Raw genomic sequence first — 24,242 nt, 5'->3', positions numbered from 1 at the left:
ACTCCACAACTTACTGGCCAATAGCAATAAACATTTATTGTTTTCTTACAGTTTTGAGAAAGTTGGGTAGTCCTCACTCACATGTCTAGTGGTTGACTGTTTGGTTTAGAGAGGCCTCAGGTGAGTAGTTTATATCTGCCCCATATGGCCATCCTCCAGTAGGCCTCACAAGGCTTCTTCACATGCTAGTTTGAGGGTTCCAAAGGGCATAAACTCCAGTGCATACGCCCTTTCTAAGACTTTGATCATGTCACATTTGCTAAGGTGAGGTAAAAACAAGGTGTATGACCAAAAGTAAGTATGAGAGAGATTATTCAAGAGAATGGATGCAGGAAGTCATGCATAAATTGGGCCATTACTACAAGAGTAACCAACAACATGGAAGAATTTCTGGAAGATAAAAAAATAATATCTTTGGAAAACTCAAGATATTGAAGAAGAGATTTGCAAGGAAATGAAGTATCAAATGGCCACACATAAAGATACTGCAACCAGTGGGAAGTACGGGAAATTTTTCAAGGTCTAAAATTATTAAAGGAACTCCTTAATCCATATACTACCCATCTCTAAGTGCAATCTAAGAAAGCCTGAGAGAAATGCTGTATAGTTTCAGTTCTGTTTGGGAAGTAAAGCAGAATAAACTATATTAAGATTATTTTTCTAAAATAAACAGAAAAGAGAAAGACATTTTACTTCAGGGAAGAGCATTCTTACATGCTTAAATTTTGTTAAAAGAAGAAGACAGTAGTAGCTTAAGCAAAAATAAAATACCTAGTTTTAACGGTTAGAATTCTTGAATTTATTTTTATTGGTTAAAAAAAAAAATCTTCTGAAATAGACACCCAGACATCATTACTTTGCAGGGTTTTCTTTGTTGTTTGGAGTACCAAAGGCCAAATAAGTTACAGTGATTTTGCAAAGGTCCAAGCTCTAAGGTGGTAAAAGAGTTTAGAAAATGTCAAATTCCCTTGTGGATATTAGCTAGGATCATTGTTTAAATAAATTAATTTAAAAGGTAATGGTAGCACATGTCCTAGAGTAGAGAGACAAAATTGCAGAGTTTCTACATCTAAACCGTATGTCACATGATAACTCCCTTTGGTATTCAGCTTTGAGTATGCAAAACTAGGCAAACAGATGGCCGGACTGTGGAAAAATCAAAACAAGAGAACAGCTTTTAATTCCTGAAATGTCAGGCTTTATAGTGAGACTTGAGTATTAAGTAGAATTACCTAAGTCAGTGTTTAATGGAGTAAGTATTGGCCTTGGAATCTGGCCCTCCCCTTCCTCACTGTGAAATAGTGGCCAAGTGATTTAATATCTTAGAGGCTCAATTTCCTCATCAGAAAGACTGGAAATAATTGTGCTGAGCCATACAGATAAAAAGTAAAATCTTTCAGGAAGTATCAGGCAGAAAACAATTATAAAGCATGATTACTACTATGCTTCAATTTTGAAGAGATTTTTAAACCATTTAAAGTAGTCAGAAATGTGATTGATATCAAAGTTGTTCAGCTTTTTCTTATCTTGCTCCAAATACAGCTTATTTTGCACCAGCTCTTAGAAAGTCCAGTTTTAAATGGACCAGAATCAGTACACTATTGTTATTCTAATAAGCTCATTTTTATTTTCTTTTAAATTATCTAGGACTTATTTTACAAGAATCCCTTGAACATCCATACTTATTCAGAGTTTAGTTAATGCTGACCTCAGGTTTCTTCTCCTGGAGACTCTGGTGCCTAGAGATTTTACTTTTTTTTTTTTCATGACTCATTATAAACTTATTTGAATAACTATAAATATTAAAAATTTGCCTACCAAAAATTATCTGCATGACAAAGCTTTTTCTGGGCCTATTTAGTAAAAGTCCCTGTTTTAAAATATTTTATATCATATAAAATAAAATTTGATCTTTTTAAAAAGCTTCAAGAAAGTATAGCTGAAAGGAGAAACCAAAAGGGTCATAACGTTTTATATATGTCCCTCTAATGACCTATTATTGTTACGACTTCCTTAACTATAGTCATTCATGCCTAAAACTTGCTCAGACTGTATACATGAAGAATATGATTCTCATGAGGCTTTAACACTATCATCTATTTAATAATGGTAATTAAGAGTTTCTTTCATATCCAAAAGGCCTATAGCACAGTCCTCTACCAGATGGACTATGCTATAGGCCTCTACCAGATGATAAGCACATATTACATTTGACTAGCTAATTGAAATACGTTAAATGACAAACTCTGATAACATAATGGAAATACAGCATTTTCTAACATGAATCAGCAAAGGATGGATATGGAACATGAAACAATTACCTAGAAGTCAAGTCTGTTGTGAACCAGATCCAGGTTGTAATAAGGAAAGGCCTAAAGAATGATTTTCAAGCCAGAGTGACTCAGGAAAATAAGTCTAGCCCTGAGATATACATGATTATAGAGACATAAAATCCACTAGACAGCTACCTCAAGATGTTGACCTAAGGATGCCATTGAGACAATTCTTCTACCAGTGAAACTCTCAAAGCCCACTTCTCCTCAGTTCTCTCTTTTTGTATAACCCTAGCTCCTGCTCTAGGAAAACACAAATCCTCAAGTATAATGATTCTGGTGAACAGAAAGCTGGGGACCCCTTATGAGAATACTTTCAATGAGCTAAGAGGAAGTCTTCTTTCTGCATCTTGAAAACCCCACTCTGTGTGTTGATTCTAGCAAGAAAAGTACATGAAAAATATATAGAATTATGTTTCTGTACTTAATATTAGCAATAACAATGATAAAATCTAGGATTTCTTGAATTCTGGACACTGTTCTAAATAATCTATGTGTTAATTTAATTAATTCTCTTAACACCTATGAGACAGGTAATGATATTATTTCCATTTACAGGCAAGAAAATTGAGGAATTGAAAAATCAATCAAGGGCAAGGAACCAAGATGGCCAACTAGATGTAGCCAAGAAAAGCTTCTCCCACCAAGAGACCAGATCATCAAGAAGTCCAGCACACTTCAAGCAGATCTTCAGAAGAAGGCATTGAGATTGGACAGAAGAAACAGACCCTAAGCTGAAGGGAAAGGAGACTGTGAATGCTGCATGGGATTGCCAAGCACCAGGACTCATTTGTGGCCCGGATCAGCTTCTGGGGACAGGGTGAGTAAAAGAGGTGTGGAGTGGCCCACTCTCACCACAGACCTCCAGAATCCTAGCTGCAGGAGACCCCATGACACATACTGACTTTTGAGCTGGCAGGGAGAGCTGCTTGGAAAGTTGGTAGGGTTGGGACTTAAGCCTGCACACAGCCCAGAGGGTTCAGTGTGGGAACAGCTACAGTGAAGCACAGGGATGCCCATCCCCCAAGGCTTGCCATGCTCCTATAGCAGGCTCTGGCTTGTGTTGACTGTCAGATCTAGACAGAACAGAGTTATTTTCCCATGAGACAGAACCAATCAAATCTGAGTCCCCTTGTTGCCAGCCTCTCCCCAGAGCCCCTGCCTGGCTACACCCACTTGCAGTGCAACCACAGATACTGAACTGCGGTGCTTTCCAGTGGCCACCACCATAGCTCCTTCACCAGCAGACCTTGTCTGAGCATCAGAGAGCTTCTGAAGATGGGCTCCTACCAGTTTACACCCACCTGCAGCATCCCCTACCACCTTGCCATCTGATGTGCACAAATGTGTCCTGCAGCTGCCAAAACATACATGCATGGACCTCACTGCACCACCACCACCAGTGCACAAGCAGATACCACCACTGCTGCTGCCAGTGCTTGTGTGCAGACCTCCTCACACCACCATCCCATTGCCAATAGTGAATGTGCATACAGAGTCCGCCACCTCACCACTACCCCAGCACCACCATTGCACATGTGCACGTACAAACTCTAATGCTACAACCCCAATAAAGTACTTTTTCCAGCACCTTTCTCCACATCAGTTTTGCTGCCAGTGAATTGGGAACACCTCAATCCCTCCAGTGTGCCAGGTGCTTAACCTCAAGGAGCCATAAAACCAAGTCATGGGCTAGGTCCCAGCCCCCAGTGTTACAGCATCCAGCCCAGGAGTGCTGAGCTGAGACTTGGGCCCCTGAGACAATCCAAAAACAAAGCCAGTCAACTCAACACACCTTATAATACGGTCAAATCCTCGTGCATAAAAGAATATAAAAGCAAAAAGCCCCATCCACAGGATAGCAACTTCAAAGATTAAAGGAACATCAGCCTACACAGATAAGAAAGAAACAATGCAAGAATTCTGGCAACTCACAAATATAGAATGTCTTTTACCTCCAAATGACCATAACATCTACCCAGCAATATTATTGTTTTGTTTTGGTTTTGGTTTTGGTTTTGGTTTTTTACCCGACTGAAATGGTTGAAATGACAGACACAGAGTTCAGAATCTGGATGGCATGGAAAATCATTGAGATTCAAGAGAAACCTGAAACCCAATCCAAGGAATCTAAGAAATCTAGTAAAATGATTCAAGAGCTGAGAGGCAAAATAGCCATTTTAAGAAAGAACCAAACTGTTCTGATAGCATTGAAAAGCTCACTACGAGAATATCATAATACAAAAACAGGTATTAATAGCAGAATAGACCAAGCTGAGGAAAGAATCTCACAGCTCAAAGACTGATTCCTTGAATCAATTCAGTGAGACAAAAATAATGAAAAAAAAATTTTTTTAAATGAACAAAATTTCTGAGAAATATGAGATTATTTAAAAACCACGCCCATAACTTAATGGCACCCCTGAAAGAGAGGGTGAGAGAGAAAGCCACTTGGAAAACATATTTGAAAATATTGTTCACAAAAATCTTCCCAACATCACTAGAAAGATTGACATTCAAATTTAGGAAATCAGAAAAAGTATTTCACCCCTGTGAGATACTATACAAGATGACCATCCCTAAGACACACAGTCATCAGATTGTCAAAGGTCAATGTGAAAGAAAAAATATTAAAGGCAGCTAGAGAGACAAGGCAGGCTGCCTACAAAGAGAACAAAGGCTAACAGCAGACCTTTCAGCAAAAACCCTACAAGCCAGAAGAGACTGGGGACCTGTATTCAGCATCCTTACAGAAAAAATTCCAACCAAGAATTTCATATCAGTCAAACTAAGCTTCATATTCTCTAAGCAAATGCTAAGGGAATTTGTTACCACCACACCTGCCTTACAAGAGGTCCTTAAGGGAGTGCTAAACATAGAAACAAAGACTATTACCAGCTACCACAAAAACGCACTTAAGTACGTAGACCATTGACACTATAAAGCCTGTACACAATCAAGTCTCTATAACAACCAATTAACATGACCAGATCAAATTTGTGCATATCTATGTTAACCTTGAATGTAAACAGGCTAAACACCTCACTTATAAAGCACAAAGTGGCAACCTGGGTAAAGAAGCAAGACCCAATTGTATGCTGTCTTCAGAGACTCATCTCACATGTGCTGACAATCATAGGCTCAAAGTAAAGAGATGGAGTAAGATCTATTAAGCAAACAAAAAACAAAAAAGAGCAGATATTGCTATTCCTAATTCAGACAAGACAGAAATTAAGCTAACAATGACCAAAAAGGACAAAGAAGGACATTACATAACAATAAATGTTTCAATTTAACAAGAAGACTTAACTTTTCTAAATATATATGCACCCAACACTGGAGCACTAGGATTCATAAAACAAGTGCTTAGAGACCTACAAAAAAACTTAGATAACAACAATAATAGTATAAGACTGCAACACCCCACTGACAGCATTGGACAGATCATTGAGGCAGAAAACTAACAAAGACATTCAGTACCTAAACTCAACACTTAACCAAATGGACCTAACAGACATCTACAGAACTCTCCACCCAACCCCCAAAAAAGAGAATGTACATTCTTCTTATCAGCACATGGCAACTATTATAAAATCAATCACATGTTCAACCATAAAGCAATTCTCAATAAATTTTAAAAAGCTGAAATCATACCTACTACACTCTCATACTATAATGCAATTAAAATAGAAATTAAAATCAAGAAAATCTCAAAACCACACAATTACATGGAAATTAAACAGTCTGTTGCTGAATGACTTTTAGGTGAACAATGAAATTAAGGCAGAAATCAAGAAATACTTTGAAACTAATTAAAAAAAAAGATATAAAATGCCAGAATCTCTGGAACAAAGCTAAAGTAGTGTTAAGAGGAAACTTTATAGCACTAAACACCCCCCATCAAAAAGTTAGAAAGATCTCAAATTAACAACCAATATCATACCTACAGTAACCACAAAAATATGAGCAAACCAACCCCAAAGCTAGCAGGAAAAATATAACCAAAATCAGAGCTGAAGGGAATGAAACTGAGATGTGAAGAAAAACTGTGCAAAAAATCAACAAAACCAAAAGTTGGGGTTTCAAAAGAATAAGTAATGTTGATAGACTGATAACTAGTCTAATAAAGAAAAAAAAGGAAAATCCAGATAAACACAATCAAAAATGACAAAGTGGACATTACCGCCAACCATATAGAAATACAAAAAACCCTCAGAGACTATTACGAACACCTCTCTGCACACAAACTTGAAAGCCTAGAAGAAATGGATAAATTCCTGGGAACATACAACTTCCTAAGACTGAACGGAGACAAAATTTAAACCCTGAACAGATCAATAATGATCTCTAAAATTGAACCAGTAAAAAAAAACCTACCAACCAGAAAAAGTCCTGGATCAGATGGATTCATAGCCAAATTCTACCAAAAGTACAAAGAAGAACTAATGCCAATCCTACATCCTACTGAAACTATTTCAAAAAATTGAGGAGGAGGAACTCCTCCCTAATTCATACAATGAGGCCTGTGTCATTCTGATACCAAAACCTGGCAGAAACACACACATACAAAAGAAAACTTTAGGGCAGGATTCCTGATGAACATACATGCAAAAGTCCTTAACAAAATACTAACGAACCTAATCCAGCAGCACATCAAAAACTTAATCCACGATGATCAAGTAGGTTTTATTCCTGGATTGCAAAATTGATTCAATGTATGCAAATCGACAAATGTGATTCATGACATAAACAGAACTAAAAACAAAAACCACATAATCAACTCAATAGATGCAGAAAAGGCTTTCAATAAAATTCAACATTTCTTCACGTTAGAAACCTTCAACAAACTAGGCATCTAAAGAAAATACCTCAAAATAATAAAAGACATCTATGAAAAACACAGGCAACAGCATAGTAAATGGGCAAAAGCTGGAAGCATTCCCTTGAGAAGTGGAACAAGACAAGGATGCTCAGTCTTACCACTCCTATTCAACATAGTACTAGAAGACCTAGCCAGAGTGACCAGGCAAGAGAAAGAAATAAAAGACATCCAAATAGGAAGACAGAAAGTCCAACCATCTCTCTTCACAGATATATAATTCTGTATCTAGAAAACCCCATAATCTCTGCCCAAAGGGTCCTAGATCTGATAAACAACTTCAGCAAAATTTCAGGATACAAAATCAATGTACAAAAATAAGTAACATTTTTTTTTTAGATGAAGTCTCACTCTGTTGCCCAGGCTGGAGTGCAGTGGTGCGATCTCAGCTCACTGCAACCTCTGCCTCCCAGGTTCAAGTGATTCTCCTGCCTCAACCTCCCGAATAACTGGGACTACAGGCACATACCACCACGTGCAGCTAATTTTTTGTGTTTTTAGTAGAGACAAGGTTTCATCATGTTGGCCAGGATGGTCTCAATCTCCTGACCTCATGATCCACCCACCTCAGCCTCCCAAAGTGCTGGGATTACAGGTGTGAGCCACTGTGTCCAGCCAATAAGTAGCATTTCTATATACCAGTAACATCCAAGCTGAGAGCCAAATCAGGAATGTGATCCCATTCACAATAGCCACAAAAAGAATAAAATACCTAGGAATACTACTAATCAGTGAAGTAAAGGATCTCTACAACAAGAATTAGAAAACAATGTTTAAAGAAATCAGAGAAGACACAAATAAATGGAAAAACATTCTATGCTCATAGGTAGGAAGAATCAACATTGTTAAAATGTCCATACTGCCCAAAGCAATTTACAGATTCAATGTTATCCCTATCAAACTATCAATGAAATTTTTCATAAAATTAGAAAACACTATTTTAAAATTCACACAGAATCAAAAAAGAGTGTGAATAGTTAAAGCAATCCTAGGCAAAAAGAACAATGCCAGAGGCAGCACACTACCCAGCTTCAAACTATACTACTAAGCTACAACCAAAACAGCATGGTACTGGTACAAAAATGGACACATAGACCCATGGAACAGAATAGAGAACCCAAAAATAAAGTTATAACCATCTGATCTCTAACAAAGTCAACAATAACAAACAATGAGGAAAGGACTCTCTATTCAATAAATGATGCTGAGATAACTGGCTAGTCATATGCAGAATATTGAAACTGGACCCCTTCTTTTTTTTTTTTTTTGAGGTCACAATGCCTATTTATTCCCCACATGTCACGCCCTGCACCCGGATGGGCTCGGCACACACCTCACCGCCGTGAGGGTCTGCAGGGCCATGGGAGCCCCAAAACTGGACCCCTTCTTTTCACCATATACAAAAATCAACTTGAGATGGAGTAAAGACTTAAATATAAAATCTAAACTATAAAATCCCTAGAAGAAAACCTAGGAAATACCACTCTGGACATATACCCTGGCAAAGATTTCATGAGGAAGACTTCAAAACCAATTGCAACAAAAACACAAATTGACAAGTGGAATATAATTAAACTAAAGAGCTTCCACACAGCAAAAGAAACTCAACAGAGTGAACAGAAAGTTTATTTTGTTCTATAGGTGTGCAGTTTTGAGTGTTAAGTTGAATTCAAAGGCCTTCTGGTTTCTTTAGCTGCACACCCAAACCATGTCCTTCCATGCAAGTTTAATCTGCAATAAGCTGATATTTTGATTTTCATCTATGGAACTCCTAAACCTATCTCTCACTTAATTCTGAACTTGGGCAGGAATCAGGGGTATCATTCATTAGCACTACCTCTCACCCTAGCATCTTATGAGGTAGATATCAGCTTTGTCCATGTCTCAGTTGAAAAATAACATAAAAGAAGTCATCCTTGAATACCCAAAATACCTTCCCCAAATAACTTGATCACATCACCTGGTGCATTTTCTTCTGGTCATTTCTTACTCCATATTAACTTGCTTTTTATAATTCACTATTTTGTTGTCTCCTCTACTGGAACATAAGCTTCTGTGACTAACATTGTACCTGACATCGTATACAATCAGAGTATATTTATTGAATTAGTGAATGAGTGATCAATTCAATTAATGGGTTTTACAAATAAGAAAAGTGAACTTTAAAGAAACTAATAACTTTTTCATGGACACTCAGTTAAAAAGCAGGTAGTATTAGAAAATAATATGATTAGCTCTAAGTTCAATTTCTAAGCTACCTAATCAGTAAGGTATTCCACCTTAACAATGTTAATTCTATAAACTATAACATAATGTTACATAGGACTGAATATTAAGACTATGTCTACACATCAAAATGGATTTTCATGAAGTGGTTTTCTTTGTTATGATTATGTTTAAAATAAGTATCTTAAGTTAGTAATGCACCTAATATCGGTAGAACATGGGTTTAAACATAGATCTGCCTGGCTCTAATGCTCTTATTTATTTGCTTCCAAAATGAAAAAGATGACATTCTCAAAATGCTTACTCAAAAGACAGCAGAAAAGGATTTACACTGGTGCTCCTTAAAATTGAATTCCCAGACTTGGGGTAAGCAGACTCATCATCCTTAAATCATTATGTTAAGTTATGATTATGATTAAAAGACAGATTTTTAAAAACTGAGTTGCCTGATTAATCCATCAAAACAATCACATACTCAACAATGTTCAGACTTATCAACAATTTCCACGAAAAATCACATTCTCTTTTGACATTTGAAATGAATACAGTGAATACCCTCAATCCCAGAGCTTGGTGCGGAAACTGGTGTTTTGGGCATGCAAGTCAGGGTTAGATGGAGGTACAGTGAGTTGTGTAATGGCTAAGGGTAAAGAGTAATTGAGTCGAATGTGTCATAGAGTGAGGCAGGGCTTCGCCACTAGGGATCGTGTGTGTGTGTGTGTGTGTGTGCACCTGTGTGTTGGGAGGGGATAGCAATGGTCATGTTGATGTGTTCTTCTGGTATAGGAGGCATTTATTAGTTTTTTATTACTACTGTAACAAATTTACCACAAATTCAGTGGCTTGAAATAAATGAATTATCTTTAGTTCTGTAGCTCAGAAATCTGGTGCAAATTTCACTGAGCTCTAGTGGCAGCAGTACTGCATTCCTTCTGGAAGTTCTAGGCAGAATCTGTTTTATCACCTTTTCAAGTTTGTAGAGGTTGCCCTTGGCTCGTGGCCCACTTGCACCATCTTCAATAGTAGCACAGACGAGTTAGCCTTTGTCACTCCCTCTGACTTTCTCTTCTGCCTCTCTTCCACTTTTTGAGCTTTTGTGATTGGCCAGGCACAGTGGCTCATGCCTGCAATCCTAGAACTTTGGGAGGCTGAGACCAGCGGATCACTTGAGCCCAGGCATTCAAGCCCAGCCTGGGCAACATGGTAAAAGCCCATCTCTACTAGAAGTATATAAAAAATTAGCCAGGTTTGGTGGCACATGCCTGTAGTCCTAGCTACCTGGGAGGCTGAGGTGGGAGGATCATCTGAGCCCAGGAAGTCAAGGCTGCAGTGACCAGAGATTGCACCACTGCACCAGAGTGAGATCCTGTCTGTAAAGAAATGAAAAGAAAAGAAACGAAAGGAGAAGAGAGGAAGGGAGTGGGGAGGAGGGAGGAAGGGAGGAAGAGAGGGAAAGAGAGAAAGAAAGAAAAAGAAAGAAAGAAAGAAAAAGAAAGAAAGAAAGAAAGAAAGAAAGAAAGAGAGAGAAGGAAGGAAGGAAGGAAGGAAGGAAGGAAGGAAAAAATGAACGCTTGTGATTACACTGGACTCACCTGAATAATCCAGGATAATTAATCCTATTTTAAAGTCAGCTGATTAGCAACTTTAACTCCATTGACTCATTTAATTATCCTTTTCAATTAAAGTAACATCCTTAGGTTCAGGGGATTAAGACATAGACAATTCTGGAGGGTGATAAGTCTGCTTAACCCAAGCCTGGAAATTCAATTTTAAGGAGCACCACTGTAGATTCTTTTCTGGTGTCATTTGAGTAAGCATATTGAGAATGTCATCTCTTTTGTTTTGGAAGCAAGATAAATAAAAGCATTAGAGCTGGGCAGATCTGTTTAAACCCATGTTCTACCAGATACTAGCTGAATAACTAACTTAAGATACTTATCTTTTTAAGAACACTGGTGGGGAGTAAGAATACATATGTGTTATATATGCACAATTCTAACAACTAGTAGATGATAAAGCAAACATTATTTCCTTCCACCTTCTCCACCTTTATTCCAGCTGTGAATGTATCTCCAATTCTCCCATCTGATTTTAGTTCCTATTTTGACAACCTGGCTGATCTAATTTTTTCGTTAAAGCCAGTGTAAGATTCAGAATTTTATTCATTAGTTGATTTAAAATATTAATTGCATTATCTCCTATGTGCTAAGTACTGTGCTATGTGCTGGAATCCAAGAGCTAATCCAATTAAGTGAGCATAGCTCTAGCACTCGGAAGCTGTGGTTGAATAGGGAAGGTGGATTTTGTTATGAGAAGAGAAATTCACGTTATTTATCAGCTGAAAATAGAAAATTAATCTAGTATGGAAGGTCAGGAAGAATTTCCTTTGCAAGTGAAATTTAAGCAGCAATCTTTGAGCATTTTTTAATAGGGTATCTATCAGCACTTTGAATGGGACAGCTCTTCCTGATAAGGAAGTACCCTGAGCTCTGTAGGACATTTAGCCACCTGGACACTGCTGCCCACTAAATGCAGAAACACCTTGCGGTCACCAAACCACCAGAAACTTTCCCACACAACTCCAAAAGTTTCGTAGAGAACAAGAGCAACTCTGGCTGAAAGAGGAAAATGAAGGAATAGTTTCCTCCAGAAGAGAACAAAATGAGTGAAGGCAAAGGCGTGGTAAGCAATATTTCTTTTGGGTGACCCTCGGTCTGATTAGGAGAAGTGTCACAGAAGGAGAGGCATCAGAGGAGACTCTAAAGATCAAGCTGGTACAAACTGACCCTGTGAAGGACGCAAAGCTTTAAAGGTGCTTAAGCAGAAGAGTAAAAGGATCAAATTTGCGTCTTATATATAACGCAGCTTCATCCTAAAGTATGGTTCCAATGTGGAAATATGATGCTAATAGCTCCTGTCACCTCCTCTTTTTTTGCTAATTTTAATTCTAAATGTATATTTCTTCTACATCCTTTTGTTGATAAGGGCCTGGACAACTCCATCTGAGAACTGCACAATATAACTGCCCTCTTCAACAATAACAGTTGCTTCGAATTAAAGGATTACCATCTAATTTTCTTCTCTCCTTCACTTTTGGCTTCTAAACATTTTGTCCTTCACTACTGATAGTCACATTTACTACCCTACCAATCACAGAGAAAAAAAGAAAAAAGCTTAACTTAATGTCTTTCAAGCATTGCATTCATAATTCCAAGCCTTAATATTAATATCTGGACATTTGTCAGATAGAAGAGATGAGGAAGTATGTGTCTGGACATGTAAAATTACAGATCAGATATTAAGTTAGCTTCTAACCGAAATTGTGATAGGTTCTAGTACTGTGTTTATAAAAACTGAAGGAATTGGGGCAATCAGTACTATGACATGGTGAGTATTACATAGTTGTCAGTAATTTTTGGTTTCTGGCAGTGCATACTTTCTTCTCTTCTATTGAATCCCTGAGTAAGATAATAGTTTGTTTCAGGTTTTTCCCTATAACTTCTCATGGTTTTCACTGAATTTTCTACCTGAAAAAATGCTAATTTTCAGTTTTCTGATAATGCTGTCACCTCTTAGATTGAATTCTTATCACAATGTCACTAACTGGAAAGAGCAACACCAGTGTTTTTTAAATATGTTTAATTTTTTAATAAAATCCACAGTTGTGGAACTCTTAGTATGTTTAAATAAAAAAAAAGTACATGACACAAAAAGGCATTTATCTTTTAAATGGAAAACGACACAATGTGTAAGTGAATTTACTATAAAATCTTCAACTTTCCACATGGGAATCAGTTAAATTAACAATCTTTGAAAGACTATCGATATGTTTTCTTAGTATGTAGAAAGAAGTCTAGGTCCCAGATTCATAAGAAACTTCTGAATCAGAAATTTCATTTGGTGTTGAGATGGCATAATAGGAAGTGTTTTCCAGCCCTAAACAGTTTAGAGAGTTTATGGCCAAGTATATAATTCTTTTTAAATCTAATTTATGAAAGACCTGATGCCATAGTTATTTGCCCATATTTCTACTATCATAGATGATGAGTTATAGTGTAGAATTTAAATTGCTATACTGAGTCACAAATTTGTGGTTGAAAATGAAAAAAGCTAAATAAAAAGATTATAAATATAAGAAGAAAATTAATAGACTAAAGCATAGAAGTCTACATCAGAATGGGAGTAAGAAACTGTTTCACCTTTGTTGCCACAAAGAAAAAGAGATTTCTTGGCACATAACTTTATATGGTGTGTCAAATATTATATGAAATAAGTTAGAAGGAGTTCAATAAAAGAAAACAATGGTAGAGAAGCAATGATATTTTAATTTAGTTACCAATGTTTCCACATGTGTTCCAAAATTTAAAAATTATTTTTATGGACCCAAAAGACTCTAGAATGTTATGTTATATATAGCAATGTCTATAAGAGATTTTCTCTATATATCTACCTGTAATGGTTCATGATTTCTATATTTAAGGCATAATTGAATAAACATTATTTTACGTTCACCTTCTCTATTTTTATCCTTAAAATCTACCTACTATAAGCTCAATTAAAAACAGAATATTATGCCAAAATAAGTCAATGTATTTGTAAAGTTAAATACAGTAAAAGATTTAAAAAATCACTTTCTAAACAAATATCTAAAAGTCTTGTGTCTACTTTAACAAAAATAAGAAAACTATTGCATGATTGATTGTTTGATAGTTTTAATGAGTAGCATGATTTTAATTGCCAAAACTTAAGTGTAGAATTCTAGGACTGGCAATTTTGATACGCTAAAATTCTGTTTGAATCAATATTGCATTTTAAATAGGCAAGACAATTTCAGCAATGGAATAGGGAGTCCCTCATATCACTGCTTTGAATGCAAACGATTCAAAAGACCATAATTAAACAATTTGGTTGTCATTAGTCATGCAGATTTTGGATTTAGAGTTTCTTGCTTTGACAATTCTAAGCCTGGAACACTGAAAATGTGTTAAGTCAATGTACAAGTTAAAGTGATAGTACCAAAATGCAATTTCTTCTTCACTCAATGCAAAAGTAGTCATTTTAGTCAGTTAGATAAAGATTTTTAAAAGAAAGAAAGAAAGAAACTTAGTTAACGGTTATTTACTGGCTCAATGTAAACACAACTCAAAATTAATTTTGCATGTACGTATTTTAGCATATCCTTTTTATCAATTCATGAAGATCTACTGTTGAATGACTCTATCACCCTTTTCTGAAATAAAATGACAGATTGATCTTTAAGATCAACTGATACAGTGAGTCAATAACTTTGCCTTAAAGTATTAAATAAACAAAAAAGCACTTTCCAAATTTCTTAAAGACATGTGCATAAATCCACCACCATACATCTTCATACATTCAAGTAACTACAGGAAACTAGAACAAATACAAACAAAACAAAATAAGCAAAACATCCTTCTAAGGAGAAAAAAATCTAAAATAGGTTGTGATGAGAGACATAATTTTCCTGGTACAGATGTTCATCCACTCATTAGGTTAAAACATAAATCATCTGATGACTGCTAACGTTTAATTTGCATTTATGCTAATTAATTTTGAGAGCTGTTATTTTCTTTGATAGGATTACTTGTTCCCCTAGAGAACAACCTCACCAACAGCTGTAATTTCTAAATCTTCAGTGGATCTGGGAAACGGATTTCTCTAGTCCATCCAAATAATGTAAAGATGGCTTTCTTTTTAAAAGTTATTCTCTGCTAAATGTTCTTTGCATTATTGTGCTCTTACACTAGTGCACGGTAAAGCCATGTGTTACTTCAAGAAGTAAGAAAATATACAGAGAACAATATTAAAATACATAAACATCATTAAATACATTCAAATGGAGGAAAGTAGAAGGAATTTTTACCTCTAAACAAAGTTTGATGTAATTTTCTTTAAAAAAAAATCAAAACAGGGACATCAAATTTACTCAGATACTGAATTTTATAAAACAGTTTGTAAACAGAGCATTAGAGATATAAATCTTAGAAAATATCTATTTTGCATAGTGTAGGATTCTTTCAGCTGTTATTATAGAAAAGCAAATATATTAATATTTTCATTTGTGATCTGCAAATATACCCAATGGCCTGTAAACTTCATATTCATACTTCACATATTCACCCAAATGTTAAATCTGATTTTTAAATTATGACAATTAAGATAAAGCATATATACAATGTGTTGCTGGAACACTAAACAGGAACTAGTAGCATACACAACTGAAAAAATGTAAAGATGCAAATATCAAGGTGAATAGCATTGCAATTAAAGTTAGACTTAGGTAATTACATCCCATCCTTGACATAAATGCATAATTCTTGAACTGTTTTACTAAGGGCTATTATGTACTATGGATTATTCTATACTCTTAAGAGAAGTGAACTGTGAACTGATTAATTTAAAACCAAAACTCTCCAATAAGTTCGATATGCTGTTAAAATTTTTTCCATGTAAACATTTTTTCTTATAGAAATATCATTTAAGCAAAAAATAATCACAAGGAAGTACAATTATTTATTATCATATTAATACTCTCATTGTTTTTCAAAATCTAATCACAGAGAAAGAAGTATCAGCCTTATTTCTCCCTCTGCTTACCTGAAGGAAATTTTATTTGGGGCAGTATCCCAGCAAACAGCTTTCTTAGTTACCTTTCTGCATATCTGAGCCATATATCTAAACAGCACACAGAATTCATAAAAGAAACCATGTAGTATGACAGTAACGTGACTTCTCCAGAAGTTACCTTACTTTAATAAAATGTGCAAGTACAAAAAACCATTCGCCCTTCAACAAGTTGCCAGCTGAGATAGACACGTTTTGCTTTTCAAGAGAAAATCTTTCTAAAGGAAACTAATCCACAAAGGCGGATAGCACCAACAATTAGTCATGTTAATAGTCAAGTCCTTCAGGGGGAAATAAAAAGCAAAGAGCATACTCACATTCCTTTCAGGCGCTGCCACATTTTTTCAGTCTGTTCTCCTATAAGATACTTAAAAGTGGTGTTTTCCAATTCTTCAATTTCTGTAACACGAGACCCCATGATGATGTTCCTAAGACAATACAGTTACAGTCAGTTTCAGTATCTAGAACAAGCATTCCTCAGTCCACTACAAATCTTACACACTTATACAGTAGCCTCTCTTATCTATCAAAACAGTGCTGATGTGCAAAGCTGAGGGAAGACTCCGCCAGATTTGCTATTGACTTTGACAGGCATATATCCACTGCTCACCACCTCACCACCCTCTTCAAGTAGACAGCAGTTTAAACAGATGCTCTGACCTCACAAGAACAATCCGTACATGCGAGCCTGCTACTGTACTGCTGACCGACTGAGTACTCAAGCTTTCCCCAAAAGCAGCTCATCTGTACTGTTCTGTGCACTGAAGCATATCAGAATTCCTACAGTTTACGAGCTCTATTATACACAAGAGAAACGTGAATGACTTTCGCGCTCCAGAAGAAGCTGAATTCCTCTCTACCAAGAGAACGAGAGCAGGATGTAATAAGGAAACAGATGGTAGGAGCCAGTATCAGCAGCACCACCCTGAGAAAAAAAGTGCCTGTTTAAATGCCGTTTTTGTCTCTAAATTGATCTGAAACTAACACTTAAAATACATCATGATCTAACAATAAATGCAAAAAATATTAATGACAACAAAGAGAAAATAATATATAGATCCATACAGAAGAAAGAACACAGTTCCACAGGTTGTTATTGCAAGAATATATACATCAACTGATGCTGTAATCATGCTTATTCACCTTCTCCTAGCAACTCCACACAGTAGGTAACAGCCAATTTAACCAGTGGAAAATACGGCAGCTGCACACAGCCTGCTCCATGAATCCTTTGGGGATTAAAAAATAAATAAAATGAAAAGACTGTAAATGCATGTGTGTGAGTGTGTGTGTGTGTGTGTGTGTGTGTGTTTTTTGAAGGAAAAGGGAATAGGTGTGTAGGTGTGTGTGTGTGTTTACGAGAGAGAGGAGAGAGGGAAAAGAGAGAAATTGATGCTTTGCTGCTTGTGCATTTTTGAAGAAAAATGAAAGAGAGTGGACATAAAAGGAATCAGAACTGAGTCATCTGCCAAGCTCCCAACACATGGCGAGCTTTCTTTGAAACAAGCACAGACCTTAAGTATGAGCACCATAACAGCTCTTGCTATCTGCAAGCTGCTATGGAAAATATATTTATAAGCAATATTTCTTCTTGTTTGTTTGAAAACCCAGATGTAGTTTTATTTCTCCTTGCAAGAAAACTAGCCTGTTACTATGAGTTTTAAGGTAGTGATATTCAAAGATAGGTAATAACATCCAGTATTTGTTGAATGTTTCTAATGTTTCAGACAATATTCTCAGTACCTACTACATATTACCTTTTTTAATTCTTACAAGAAGCCTGTGAAATAGGCAATACTCCTGTTCAGCAGTTGAGAAAACTGAGAAACAGAGGCATTCTCCAGATTTAAAGCCAATCCTTAAAAATGGGAACTATTACTAACAAGAAGTCTTCCAATATAAAATTATTATGTCTATCCAAATGACACTGATGATATCTAGTAGTCAGTCATAGTGTGTATGTAAAAAGCACCTTTGCAAGATGTTATAGAAAATGCCTTCTGATTTGCAAATTAGTTAAATCAAGAGAAGCTTTCGTTTTCCTTTTTCAGGCAAGATATTTCCAGAATTCAATCTGAATGTAAAGTCTTTAGCTAGCAGACAGCTTTGTGAAATTAAAATTTCATTCCTATAAGCATTTACCAGAGTTGTCAGAAATAAGTTAATCTTTACTCTGAAAGTACCAAGTTTACCCTCACTGTGCCTTTATTTGTAATCCTAGCAATATTCATTTAACACACTCTTACCTGATATTTCTTTAATGAAATAGTCAACAAACATCTATATTCTGCTTTCAAAGAAATAATGCAACCAAAAATCTCCATAGAAAGCAATCACTCTTATCATTATTATTTTATGAATCAAGATACCAAAGTCCTTGAGGCAATACAGATGATTTTCTAAATATGACATAAAATGTCAAGTCCTCACATTGGCCAGCTTACCAATAACACTGCAAGGTAAATAAAGAATGAGAACTATTCTATTTAAGTATGTGTCGCAAGAATCTTGTTTCATCACTACAATCCATTTGCCCTTTGCCTTCACTATGTAACTTCTATCACACATTAACATTTAAGACCTCAAGGTATACTAATTCAGTCACTTACCACAAAAAAAAATCCTTAATCATTTCGTTAAATGTTTCATAAAATAAAATTATGAATAAAAAAATAGATAAAACAGTTAATTATTTAAATCCTTGACCAAGATAATCTTCATCCTTAGGAAGTATCAAAAAGCAACTTCTGTTAATAGAGCAAATTCAAATCATTTTTTTTTTTGCTAGTTTATAACTAATGTCTGCAAGATGTATTAATAAAATGAAAATAAATCACTTTAAAAAAGAATATAGGAGAGAGATCCAAGATGGCTGATGATTAGCAGCTCGGGCACGTACCTCCCAGTGAAAGCGCAAAGAACGAGAGGACGCCACACTTTCAGACGAATATTAGTTGCTCACGGACCAGGAGATTCCCAGTGGAGGAGCTTCACGGGTCGCCAGGGCGACTCTTGTGGCCGGCGCGGCGGTTTTGCTGGTGCCTTAGCACGCCAGTTCTTGGTGCAGAGTCCGGAGATTGCCGGGCAGAAAAGCACCATCAATCTTAACACCGCTGTTTTGGCCGGCTCAGTGGATTGCTCAGATTTCGGCGCAGGGAATCAACAAGTTGGACGTCAGAGACCCAGTTAGAAAGTCAGTAATTATAAAGACGACAGACGGACAAATATATAATGAAGGGAAGAAACCAGCGTAAAAAGGTAGAGAATACTCAAAATCAGAATGCCTCTCCCTCTACAGGGGATTGCAATTCCTCATCAGTAACGGAACAAGGCTTAATAGATTACACGTGTGTTCCAATAACAGCAGCAGGTTTCAAAACGTGGGTGATAAGAAACTTCTGTGAATTAAAAGAACTTGTTCTAACTCAATGCAAAGAAACTAAGAACCTTGAAAAAAGGTTTGACGAAATGTTAACGAGAATGGACAAGTTAGAGAAGAATATAAGTGAATTGATGGAGCTGAAAAGCACAACACGAGAACTTCGCGAAGCATGCACAAGTTTAAACAGTCGAATTGATCAAGCAGAAGGAAGGATATCAGAAGTCGAGGACCAGCTCAGTGAAATGAAACGAGAAGACAAGAATGCAGAAAAAAGGATGAAAAGGAATGAGCAAAGTCTCCAGGAAATATGGGACTATGTGAAAAGATCTAATTTACGTTTGATAGGTGTACCTGAATGTGATGAAGAGAATGAATCCAAGTTGGAAAATACTCTTCAGGATATCATTCAGGAAAACTTTCCCAACCTGGCAAGGCAGGGTCATATTCAACTCCAGGTAATACAGAGAACACCACAAAGATATTCTTCACGAAGACCAACCCCAAGGCACATAATCGCCAGATTTATTAGGGTTGAAATGAAGGAGAAAATACTAATGGCAGGCAGAGAGAAAGGTCAGGTTACCCATAAAGGGAAACCTATCAGACTTACAGCAGATCTCTCAGCAGAAACCCTACAAGCCAGAAAAGAGTGGGGACCAATATTTAACATCCTTAAAGAAAAGAACTTTCAACCCAGAATTTCCTATCCAGCCAAACTAAGCTTTATGAGCGAAGGAAAAATTAAATCTTTTGCGAACAAACAAGTACTTAGAGAGTTTACCACCACCAGGCCTGCTTTACAAGAGCTTCTGAAAGAAGTACTATTCATATAAAGGAACAACCAATATCAGCCTTTCCAAAAATATATCAAAAAGCAAAGAACTTTAACACAATAAAAAATTTACATCAACTAATGGGCAAAACAGCCAGCTAGCATCAAACGCCGGTATTAAACTTATATATCTTTTAATTGGATAAAAAGCCAAAACCCATCGGTATGCTGCATCCGGGCCCATCTTACATGCAACAATACACAAAGACTCAGAGAGAAGGAGGAAGATTTACCAATCAAACAGAGAGTAAAAATAAACTAATAAACAAAAAGCAGGAGATGCAATTCTCGCCTCTGATAAAGTAGACTTTAAAGCAACAAAGATCAAAAGAGGCAAGGAATGACATTACATAATGGCAAAAGGATCAATGCAACAAGAAGAGCTAACGATTCTATAGATCAACGAGATAGAAAATCAACAAGGATATTCAGAACTTGAACTCAGACCCGGAACAAGTAAACTTAATAAACATTTATAGAACTCTCCACTTCAAATACACAAAACATACATTACCACCTCACACCTATTCCAAAGGTGACTATATAATTGGAAGTAAATCACTCAGTAATCGCATAGCATTTCATAGGTTTAAATTAAATATTGGTTGGCTGTTTGTTTGTTATCTTCTTCCCTTATTCCTTCCTGACTACATCATTAAGTATAATTATCAGTATAAAAGAGGTTTTCAATACTCATTACTAAATTGCATTCTAGCCTGGGCAAGAAAGCAATACTCCCATTCTCTCTCCCTCTTTCTTTTCCTTCTCCCTCCTCCCCATTCTCTCTCTCTCTTTCTCTTCCTTTTTCCTCTTTCCTATTCTCTCTCTCTCTTTCTCTTTAAAAAAAAAAAAAAGAATATAACTTAGAGAATAGTGTAACATTTTAAAATCAATATATTGAAAAAATTCGGATATTGCATTCATAAATGTAAGCTACACCAAAAAATTATGACATGAAAAATAAAAATAAGACAAGAAAAGATTCTTAGAATTTAAAATATATTTGCCAAAACAAAACATTCAATATAATTTCTAGAAGGGAAAATGGAGAAAATAGTCATGAAAATACAGTAAAAATTGATTGAATTTGTATGTTCCTCATCTCTCATAGTTTCTATTTATTTTGCTTTAACTCTACAGTCAGGTAAAATATCTCTAATAGAATAAGTAGTTCCTTCATTCCTGTTTACCTAATATTTTATTAGAAATGGTAATAAAAATACATAAAATGAATTTAGTATCTATTAATGCCAAGATGCAATATAACATATACACTAAATCTAGACTACCTGGGTTTGAATCTTTATTCTTTCACTGAAAGAATTATGTGATTTTTTACAAGTTGCAATTTTTTGTTTGTTTCTGCATGTATAAAATGAGCATAATAATAACATCTCCTCATAGTGTTCATGTATTAAATGAGTTAATACAGGTAAAGAAATTAAAACAGTATCTGGTACATCATAATTGCTAAATAATTATTTGTTCTCATTATTATTAATAATATTACATGATTTTTCTCCTTTTGATTATAGTATAATTATTCAATATATTTTAGTGACAATTATTTCCCAAATCATTTGTAGTTATTTTTATTCATTGCTGGTGTTCCTTATGTTTAGAAACTACATCCTTATTTATAAGCAAAATAGTTCTAAATATTTGTGTCACTAAGTTTATTGATTTTCATATTATGGTTATATTGGCTAATATAGTTTGGATCTGTGTCCCCACTCAAATCTCATGTTAAAATGTAAGCCCCAGTTCTGGAGGTTGGGCCTGGTGGGAGGTAATTGGATCATGGGGTGATTTCTAATGGTTTAGCACCATCCTCCTGCTCCAGCCATGTAAGATGTGCCTGCTTCCCCTTTACCTTCCACCAAGATTGAAAGTTTCCTGAGGTCTCCCTAGAAGTAGCTATGCTTCCTTTACAGCCTGCAGAACCATGAGCCAATTAAATCTCTTTACTTTGTAAATTACTCAGTCTCAGGTATGTCTTTATAGCAATGCAAGAATGACTAATACATTGGCACCCAGTAATTAATGGTAAAGAAAGTAATTTTAATTCTTTAGCCAGTAAGCTATCACTCAATTTCAAAAATTAATGATGACACATTCAGAAACACCAAATGCAGAAAGCATACCATTCAAATACTCTTTAAAAATAATTAGATGAGTTAATATACCTGAAAGAAAGAAAAAAAGTAATTCATGAGTAAAATCAAAAACATACCTAACCTAGAAATAGAAATTCATAAACAAAATCCCAAATTGACATCTGTGAAGTGGTGCTAGGAAAAAATTAGTTGAAATGAGAACAAGAAATCATAGGGATCAAAAAAGATAGCTTCAAGAAAAAGTAGGATTAAATTCATTAAGAATATTTAAAAAATAGAAATACTGTTTTACTGATAATAAAAGTACATTATTTTCTCATTGACAAAAAAAATTAGGAAAATACATTAATTTCTGAACAATATGGCAGACTAAAGTACTCTTAAAACTTCCAGACCAAAAATAATTTTAAAATATTGGAAAAATTCTAATAAATAGTATTTTGAATACACAGCTGAACCTAATAAAATGAAGTTCAAAATTAACAGTGATAAAAAAATAGAACTGAAAGTATATTTATCAAACATAGTAATCTACAGCCTTGTATTTTGATCAGTATATCGGAAACAGTAAATAAGGGTTTGAGTCTGTACAGTATGAAGACTTGAAACTAAGGTTTTCCCAGAAAGATAGAAACCATAAAAGGCTTCTATGTGGACAAGAAAGCATAAGTGTGGCCAAGAGGTATATGAAAAATTTTCTCTTTCAGCTTAGTCTCTCGGAGAGGAAAAAAAAAATAAAAGCATTCTTTGATAGATTTTTAACAATGGATCTGCCATCTGTGAATTTGATTAAACTTAACACCACCAACTTTGTCGGAGAAACAGCAAAACTTAAAGTGATCCTGAGTTAGTGGTATCCAAGGTTACCTAGAATAAGAAAAGCAAATTTCTTTGGTGGAATGAATCCTCAAACACACCTCTTAAAATTCTTACAGATAAATCTAGTCAAATATGAGCTTACAATTCAAAATATAAAACATATAGTTAATCAAGTTATCACTAGTGAGAGTTACTAGACAAAAAAATAATAGAACCACATCTTTAAGGACCTTAGGTATTATAATTACCTAATAAGTTAAAATAGTGTTCAAACTCTAAATAAATAGAAAAAAAGAGAGACTCAAAACACAACCAATGGAAGACATGCTATTTTTTAAAGGACCATTCAGATTGAGAAAAGAAGTAAAAATAATCTTTTTTAATCAAAAAAGAACCATTGAAATTATATATTCAATGTATAAAGTAAGAGTAGAAAGAGAGTTAGCTAATAAGAAAAATCTGAAGAGGCCAGGAGCAGTGGGTCATGCCCATAAACCCAGCATGTTAGGAGGCCAAGGCAGGCAGATCACCTGAGCTCAGGAGTTCACAACTAGCCTGGGCAACATGGTAAAACCCACTCTCTACAAAAAAATAAATAAATAAAATAAATAAATATACACACACACACACACACACACACACACACACACACACAAATTATCCAGGCATGGTAGAGTGTGTCTGTTGTCCTCGCTACTTAGGGGACTGAGGTGGGAGGATCACTTGAGCCCAGGAGTCAAGGCCCCTGCAAAATATGTGGAATTTTGCACTTGAGGGAGATGATTTAGTGTATTTGGTGGAAGAAATGTCTAAGCAGCAAAGCATTCAAGAGGTGATTTGAGTGCTGTTAAAAGCATTTAAAAGGAAAACAGAGCATAAAAATTGGGAAAATTTGCAGCCTGAGGATGCAACAGAAAGGAAAAGCCCATTTTCTGAGGAGAAACTCAAGCTGGCTACAGAAATTTACATAAGTAATGAGGAGCCAAATGATAATCACCAAGACAATGAG

General features: G+C 35.6%; 1 protein-coding gene across 5 annotated transcripts in view; it reads right to left on the bottom strand.

The window, feature by feature from the left end:
* The window catches only part of PDE1A (phosphodiesterase 1A), a 385,412-nt gene extending 367,951 nt beyond the window's left edge, over nucleotides 1-17,461 (bottom strand). The window contains exons 1-2 of one of the 5 annotated variants that reach the window (XM_012468608.3): nucleotides 17,227-17,461; nucleotides 16,401-16,511 (exon numbers count right to left, since the gene is read on the bottom strand). In XM_012468608.3, coding sequence (XP_012324031.2) covers nucleotides 16,401-16,501 — 101 coding nt within the window. In that variant the 5' untranslated portion in view covers nucleotides 16,502-16,511; nucleotides 17,227-17,461. The other 4 variants (XM_012468605.2, XM_012468607.2, XM_012468606.2 and 1 more) reach the window with 4 other exon arrangements.
* Between the last annotated feature and the right edge of the window lie 6,781 nt (nucleotides 17,462-24,242).

Source organism: Aotus nancymaae, unplaced genomic scaffold, assembly GCF_030222135.1.
Source record: "Aotus nancymaae isolate 86718 unplaced genomic scaffold, 86718_ANA_hifiasm-v0.15.2.pri h1tg000008l, whole genome shotgun sequence".
NCBI classification, from domain to species: Eukaryota; Metazoa; Chordata; class Mammalia; order Primates; family Aotidae; genus Aotus; species Aotus nancymaae.
This window is presented reverse-complemented; position numbering and strand designations above follow the sequence as displayed.